General features: G+C 43.9%; 1 protein-coding gene across 2 annotated transcripts; it reads left to right on the top strand.

Annotated features, from left to right (window-relative positions):
- The first annotated feature begins 636 nt into the window (after nt 1–636).
- LOC147958816 (uncharacterized) lies at nt 637–7,910 on the top strand. Of its 2 annotated transcripts, XR_015611870.1 has the most exons (3): nt 637–1,470; nt 4,457–6,098; nt 7,252–7,910. XR_015611870.1 is itself a non-coding variant. In XM_087537210.1 (2 exons), exon 2 carries the CDS (start codon nt 5,079–5,081, stop codon nt 6,045–6,047), a length of 969 nt encoding a protein of 322 aa, XP_087393336.1. In that variant the 5' UTR covers nt 638–1,470; nt 4,457–5,078; the 3' UTR covers nt 6,048–7,910. The 2 variants fall into 2 exon arrangements, 1 of the variants encoding a protein (XP_087393336.1); XM_087537210.1 differs by having other exon boundaries at nt 638–1,470; nt 4,457–7,910.

Raw genomic sequence — 7,910 nt, 5'->3', positions numbered from 1 at the left:
CAGCAAAATCCAAATGGTGGTAGCAAAAAAAAGATATGTCGTTCCAGCAAAAAAATGAGATGGTGGTAGCAAAAATTGATGCTGATTCCAGCAAAAAACAAAGCCGATGTAGCAAAAAGAAGGGGGTGGTTCCCCGCACACGACAACTCCACCCCGTGGCCGCCAGCGTTGTTGTGGTCGGTGGCAGCAATTCTGTGGCGGTTTGTAGCACACGCGGATGCGGGCTCCAGCAAGAAAATCTCGCACGTGCAACCATTACCGGGGGCAAAGTGGAGGTGGCGGCGGACATGGCCATTGCGAGCTACGGTCATGGCGGGTTGCAAGCTCGCGGCACCGTAGGACGCAAAAAAAAAGGGAAGAAGAGGGGGGCAAGGGCAGAAAAGGGGGCCAGGGGTGGGCACCGGCCACGGCCACCACAAAGCAGAAGGGGAGGAGGTGAGCCTCGTCGATGCTTCGATGGTGGCAGCCATGGCGAAGAAAGGTGTGGGGAAAAAACAAAGGAGGGAGATGATGGATAAGGTGTGGATGGATAAGAAGAAGGTGGGTGGTGTGCGGGTCCCACAGAACGTTCGATAGCGTTCCATCGTACGTGTCGCATGCGACCGGCTCAATCTTGAGCGGGCGCACCGGCCACAAACATTTACCTTATCCTTTTCCCCTTTTCCCAACTAGTCTCTCAGTTTATCCACTCCCTCCTCCACTCTGCCGCTCACTTTTCCCCCTCCATCTTGAGCTCGTGCGGGGCTGCCCCGGCGGCGTATTCGGAGATCACGACGGATGAGCTCGTGCTGGTGGTTGCGCCGGTGACGTACCCGGAAACCGCGGCGGACTGGCGGAGGAGCTGCTCCTGGAGCTCGAGCGCGGCGCTCCCAAGCTCTCGTGCTCGGGCGGCTCCGGCGAAGCGCGCTCTGGTGAAGAGGAGCGGCGGGAAGGAGATGGGGGCGATGCGTTCGATGACGGGGGTCGCCCCCTGCTACTGCCCGGGTGTTGGCGCGGCTCCGGCGACTCACAAGGAGGCCACAGCGAGGAGATGCGCGAGCGGGGAGAGCGCGGAGGCGACTCTAGCGGAGAGGAGCAGCGGGGAGGCGACTCTAGCAGAGAGGAGCAGCGGGGAGGCGATGGGGCGTGATTCGGTCGATGACGGGGGGCACCCCTGCTACTGCCCCGGTTGCTGCCGCGGCTACGTGAGCGCTGCGGTCCGGGCTGGGCCATGTTGGCCGTCGACCGATGCCGGACTTGGGCTGCTCCGCCGCCACACCCGCAGCAGGACTTGGTCTGCTCCACCACCACGCCCGCAACCTGGTAGACGACGTGGCCGACGCCGACACACCGGCGAGTTTCTGGTGCGGTTGTAGATGGAAGAGAGCAAGTGAATTCTGATGCGACTGTGAGTTCGACGGCGAGAAGTGACTGTGCAGGAGGCTTGGTGCCTAGCAGCTCTCTCTTCATGCTGCTATCTACAACGACCCGGTGAGCTCCTCTTCGAGGTCTATGTGTCCACATCCTACGCCTTCACCTCTGCTTTCTTTCAAATATTTGTTTCGTTGGTCTTTACAAACTGTTCATGCTTCTATCTGATGCACTTACGGATACAGTGAACTATGTGCCCTCTGTGTGCTTTACCTTCCAGCAATTATTGGGCGAAAATTGCCATGGTTTCCATGAAAATGCTGCCATGTCTTCCAATTTTTTTGGCATGCTTCATAATTGGTTACCATGCTAGAATTGGCATGTTCTTAGGTTTATAACAACTTGTATAGTTTTGACACTATTTGCCATGTCTCAACACAGTATTCCCTTTTTACATGTGTTCACATTTTTGCCATGGCAAATTCCCCAATTTGTGTTGATTGTGAGGTCCCTCGCTCGGTCTGAGCAGAGAGCAGGAAATCGAAATATAGCAATCATTGCTCGCTTATTTAGCAAGGGCAATGGTTATGTGCTCTCCACTTTTGTGTCACACTTCCATGTGCTTGGATGTGTTTTTGACACACTGATGGACTAGATATTATGTTTTGTTCAACAATATTGACTATGTACCATGTGTTCTTTTGCTTCTGAATTTACTACTCACCCTTTTTCCTTTTTCAAAGTCACCATCCGTGTCATATAACAACGTTTCTGAAATGTTAAAAAAATCAAAACACTTTCTAAATGCAGGAAATGTTTTAGTACAATGCACAAGTATTTTTTCAAATAGATTTTTGCCATGGCAACTTTCATTACTACGCATAGGTATCCGAAAGTATTTTTTGCCATTGAAGCATTTCTGTCACCATGCATATGTTCTCAACAGGAATTTTATTTAGCGAAACCTTCCCATGGTCAGCTTATTTTCTGTTTTGCTTTTGGTACATAGCAAACTCGAGAGATAAATTTGTCATCCTTTAAAAAAAGTAGAAATCCCTAAATTTGCCATGTTCCGTTTTATGAAAAAAATATAAAAGCTGTCATCTATTTTTTAGAGAACAATATCCTAAATTCGCCATGGCCCATGTCAATATTCCCAACTTGCCATCTGTTTTTTGCCATGGCAACTTTCATTACTACGCATAGGTATCTGAAACTATTTTTTTGCCATGCATATGTTCTCAACATGAATTTTATTACCCAAAACTTCGCCATGGTCAGCTCTTTTTCTATTTTTTTCTTTTGGTACATGGCAAACTCGAGAGATAAATTTGCCAATCCTTTTTTTATTACATATCCTTAATTTTTCCATGTTTCATTTTACTAAAAAAGTGTAAAGTTGCCATGTGTTTTTTAGAGAACAATATCCTAAATTTGCCATGGCCATGTAAATATTCTCAACTTGCCATCTATTTTTTGCCATGGCAACTTTCATTACTCTGCATAGGTATCCAAAACAATTTTTTTGCCATTGCAACTTTTCATTTTGCTATGCATATGTTCTCAACATGATTTTTATTAGCGAAACCTTCGCCATGGTCGGTTTATTTTCGAAAGTTGCCATGTGTTTTTTAGAGAACAATATCCTAAACTTGCCACTAGCCATGGCAATATTCTCAACTTGCCATCTATTTTTTTAAAGAAAAATATCCTAAATTTGCAATGAAAAACCATTTATAATTTTTTGAAAAGTTGTCCATGCCTTTTTAAGAGAACTAAAATCCCAAAACTTGCCATGTGCTTGATGGCAAATTCCTTATCTTTTTGCCATGTGCCCCTTACAATTTCCTCAAAAAGTTGGCGTGTGTTTTTTAGAACAAATTTTCTTTACAACTTACCAATGTGGCCATTGCAAATTCCAAAAAAAAAATTACCCCACATTTGCCATGATCTAAGAAGGTAATTTGCCATGTTTTTTTAAGAATATGACAATTTTCTTATTTTGGAGAATGCCAAGTTTCTTTGTTTTTGGATCATGGCAAATTTATTTCATGAACATGGCAAGTTTATTTTATGGGCCATGGCAACTCTTCTTGTTGCACCATGATTGTGGCAAATTTATTTCAAAAACATCGCAAACTTGCCATGGCAAACATTAATATGTGCAAAAACATGGTAACTTCTTTTAGTTAAGTTTGTTCAAAAACATGGCAAACTTCTTTTAATTAACATGTTCACAAACACGCAAACTTACCATGGCAAGTAAAGATGTTCAGAAACATGGCAACATTGTATATGTTTAAAAACATTGCAATTTAAGATGTCAAAAACATTTGAAACTTGCCATGGCAAACATAAGATGTGCAAAAACCTGGCAAACTTCTTTTTTAATTAAGTTTGTACAAAAACATGGCAAGCATGCAAACTTCTTTAACTAAGATGTTCAAAAAACATGGCAAACTTGCGATGGCAACTAAAGATGTTCAAAAGCATGTGACAACCTAAGATGTTCAAAAACATGCCAAACTTGCCATGGCAACTAAAATCAGTATTATTTATAGATGTGTCTTTTTCATGGCAACTAAATGCATTTTTTCATGATTCGTTGTGTCTTTTTGCCATGTCCATCCGAAAAATGTTTGTCATGGCCATTACAAACTAGTTTGAGAATACGGCAAGTTTGTTCTTTCAAATTTGTTTTTGCCAGGCAAAAAGTTTTGATCCTTTGAAGTTTGTTTTGCCATGGGGATTACATGTATGATATCATTACAACTTAAGATGTTTTCTCCATTTTCCCCCTAATTTTTCTATGTGTCTAGAGAGAACTTTTTTCACCATCACTCATGGCAACTTCTTCATCTTCTTGTAAACTTCGTAGTGATGGCAACCTTTTGTATTGTAGAGATACAGATCGCCATGACTTTCTTGTCCTTCTTTTTTGCGCCATTTTGAAAACATAAACTTGAACATAATTTTTTCCATAGAATGGCAAAAGATCATGGCAATCTTGTCGTGCAAAAAAACCAGTGTTTATTAGTCACATATAAAAACTGGGCTTTTACTAGTGATTTAATTTGGGCTTTATTTTTCATTTTATTGTTCGCAGGAAAAAGGCCTGTAGGGCCCGGTGGGTGGGGCGTTCGGGCAGGGGGGTTTTCCTCCCGAACGAGTGCGTTCGGTCGATCTCCCTCTCGTAGCGAACGAGTTGTTCGGTCCGGGGGTCTCCCAGACCGAACGTCAGCGCCATATCGGGGTCTATAAAGGAAAATACTGGTTTGGTTTAGATTCTTCCAAGCTACTGTATGATTCGGTTCTGTTTTTCCTTTTTTTGTGCAGCACCGGTTGAGGTTTTGTGGGAAGGGAAAGGAGGCCTGACTCATGATGATCAGTCAATCGGGGATTCTTGGTAACCCAGGATATATATATAAGGAAAAGAGATAAACGATCGGGATTTCCATAGTACGTGTACATGTGGCCTAGTCTAGGATTTGGTGGCTGTGCAGAATTTGTTCGGGTGTGTCTAGGGCACATCTAGATGTGCTCTAATTATTGCACATCTAAGTGAGTGAATCAAGTATAAAGAGAAAAAGACAAAAGAGAAAGAAAATATTCACATGAATCTTAATGTAAGATCAATGGCATATGACTTAGATGTGCTTTAGCAAAACTGAATTCGTATTGGACACTGGAGTCCAGCAGGTTTAGATTGGAATTTGCGGTGGCTGTGTATGTATATACCACACATATTTGCCAGCCCGATCAAAAATCCCAGACTTCCCCCGCCGCAAAATAGAATTGGTGGTGGTGCTATGTCTTCCTCTTCCAGCACAATTTCCCGGCCCAGCGTTGGCCCCGACGATCTCGCCGGCATCCGCTTGATCGGAGTCGAACCCGTGGTCGCTGAAGATGAGCTTGAGAACACGTCCTGGCGACGGCGCTTTGTGAAGCTGGAGCCGGCCCGCCGTGCACATGTGGCGGGAGCTTTGCTGTCCCTATCTGCCATGGCGGTGCTGTCCTTGGCCGTTCCCGTTGTGCTCTTGGTGATTTTCCACGGGCATCAAATGACCCAGGTTGGCATCCTGGCAACCGCTCTATGCTCCTACGTCTTCCTCCTCCAGCTCTGCGTCCGGCGGAGCTGCTCGTTTTACGCCGACTTTGGTCGCATCTCCTATGGCCTTCTCCTCTCCTACTTCAGTGCTGGTCAGATTGGCTCGCGCGCCGCCATTGTCATCCTGCACTTGACCACGGCATGGGCCGCCGCATATCTTGGCTACTCTCTGGCCTCGCACCGCTTGCGCATGGGCACCGAGCGGGCCATCATCGACGGCGAGCTGCCCCAGCCGTGCCACCACGGCAAGGACAGGGCGTACATGATCGCCAATATGATTCCTGTCGCCGCGTTCATTGTGACACTGATCTGGACCGCTTCCATGGCGGCCATCATTTTTACAAACGACATCACCGATGAGTTTGACATTGTCTTTCTCCTCTCATACGTCGGTTGGATACATGTTGCCGTTTGGTTATCATATGTTGCAGATGTACCAATGCGTAAAGTGCTGATGAAAGAGCCAATGGTCTCTCTACTTGCGTCTCTTCTCCCATGCCTGATGATTTCTCCGGTGATCAGCGCTGTCTGCCGTATTCTGTCAATCTTGTTCCAGTGGTTGATGATGAGCTTTGGTCGCTATCCTTAGTTACAGCCTCAGTGTTTATGTACACTATTTGCTGACTGCTGCTTCATACAGGTATGAATGTTTTAAAGCAAACTAGCTAACTCGATATGTTTGGTTAAACGTTCAATCTCAGTGACATTCAATCGACTATTTGGGGCATGAACGTATATATGATCTGCAATTTGAATACATGTTGCATTTGGATGAATCTGTTTTTTGTTTTTTGTGTGCTGAGTTGAGATCTCCTGTAAACAATTTCGTGTCTAATTTCTCAGAAAATTTCAGCAGTCTTTGGGAATGTCCAGAGTGAATGATCAGTAAAATGCCACTGTAGCCTCTTTTCTTGTTTGCTAAAATGCATGTAGTAAAGGCATATCTTTTGTTCTAAAATAAATGCCATTGGAAAGGAAACGACCCTGTTTCACGTTTGATTAAGCAAGTTTCGGAGCAAGTAACCTCCCTAATGTGCTGATGGGTTCAAACAGCGAAATCAGTGTAATAAAATGCTTTAGGAAATTAATGTTATATTGCTAGATCTGGAATATGTAAAGACCGAATTCTCTTAATGGGGTAACTGGACTCTATTTATAATTGTATATGCATCAACAGCATCGCATGCATATATCTAATTGGTAACTCCTAGTTAAGGAACATTGATATGTTTGGTTAATTGCTCAGTTTTGGTTAAATTCAATAGATTAGCTAGGGCATGAGTGTATATATGATCTGCAATTTAAATTCATGTGCGTTTGGATGAATCTTTTTTTGTTGTTGTGCTGACTTGAGATCTCTTATAAACAATTTAACTGTCGGAAAATTTCAGCATAGTCTTTGGTAATGTCTAGTGTGAAGGATCAGTAAAAATGCCACTGTAGCCTCTTTTCTTGTTTGGTAAAATGAATGTAGTAAAGGCATTGTATTTTATTCTAAAATAAATACCATGGGAAAGGAATTGGCCCTGTTTCAAGGTTTGTTAAGCAAGTTTTGAAGTCACCGGTCTAATGTGTTGATGGGCTCTTAACAGCCAAATCAGTGTATAAAATGCTTCAGGAAATTAAAGTTCTATTCCTAGATCTGGAATGTGAAAGACCATATTCTCTTAATGGGTGAACAGGACTCTATTTATATGTATCAACAACATCTGCACCTCACATGCATATATCTTGTTGGTAACTCATAGCTAAGTAACGTTGATCTTTCCTGATTTTTTTTTTTTTGGCTTCAGGGTACTCCTTGGTAAACATGATAAGTCATGTGAAGAGAAGTTAAACAGCATGGAGCATATGTGCGACCATGATGAGAATCCAAAGGAGATGACTGCGACATGTAACCCTGTTAAGGACAAGGCTCTAAGAAGTGCAACAAGACAGGGGGCTGGAAATTCAACAAGACATGGGCAAGAAGGCACTAGATAACATGGAAGAACATCGTTGCTGGTAGCGTAGTCGCGTGCGTTCTGTGTGTGCCGGATATCTCAGGATCGGGTTTGTAAGAGGGCTATCTCATCATCTTGTATCGTTTGACCGTGTATCTTTTCGGATGTCGCTTTACTTATAAAGCGGGGCGAAAGCCTATTTTGAGAGGATCCAACGTGGAGAGTGAAGAAAAGAAGCACACTTTGGGCACGAAGAACATAAGGATCGAGTCTTCTCATTTGGGCACCGCAAGCACCAAAGGTGAGGCCAGGCTGTCCCTGACAGGTCTGGACTACTCTAACTCTCCCCATCACAATGTCAACAACAGGATGGATGCCATGCGCTTGCAGTGATTTGCGCTATCATTTTGGGTGTAGATAGTGCATGAAACTAAGATGGTTTGTTATCACTTGTACTTCTTAGATGCTTTGGATCAGTGCAATAATGTATGGTGTGTCTCGACGTGATA

Source organism: Triticum urartu, chromosome 7A (assembly GCF_056163025.1).
Source record: "Triticum urartu cultivar PI428250 chromosome 7A, HENAU_Tu73, whole genome shotgun sequence".
Lineage (NCBI taxonomy): Eukaryota > Viridiplantae > Streptophyta > Magnoliopsida > Poales > Poaceae > Triticum > Triticum urartu.
Note: the sequence above shows the minus strand (reverse complement) of the source record. Positions and strands in the feature narration are given on the sequence as shown.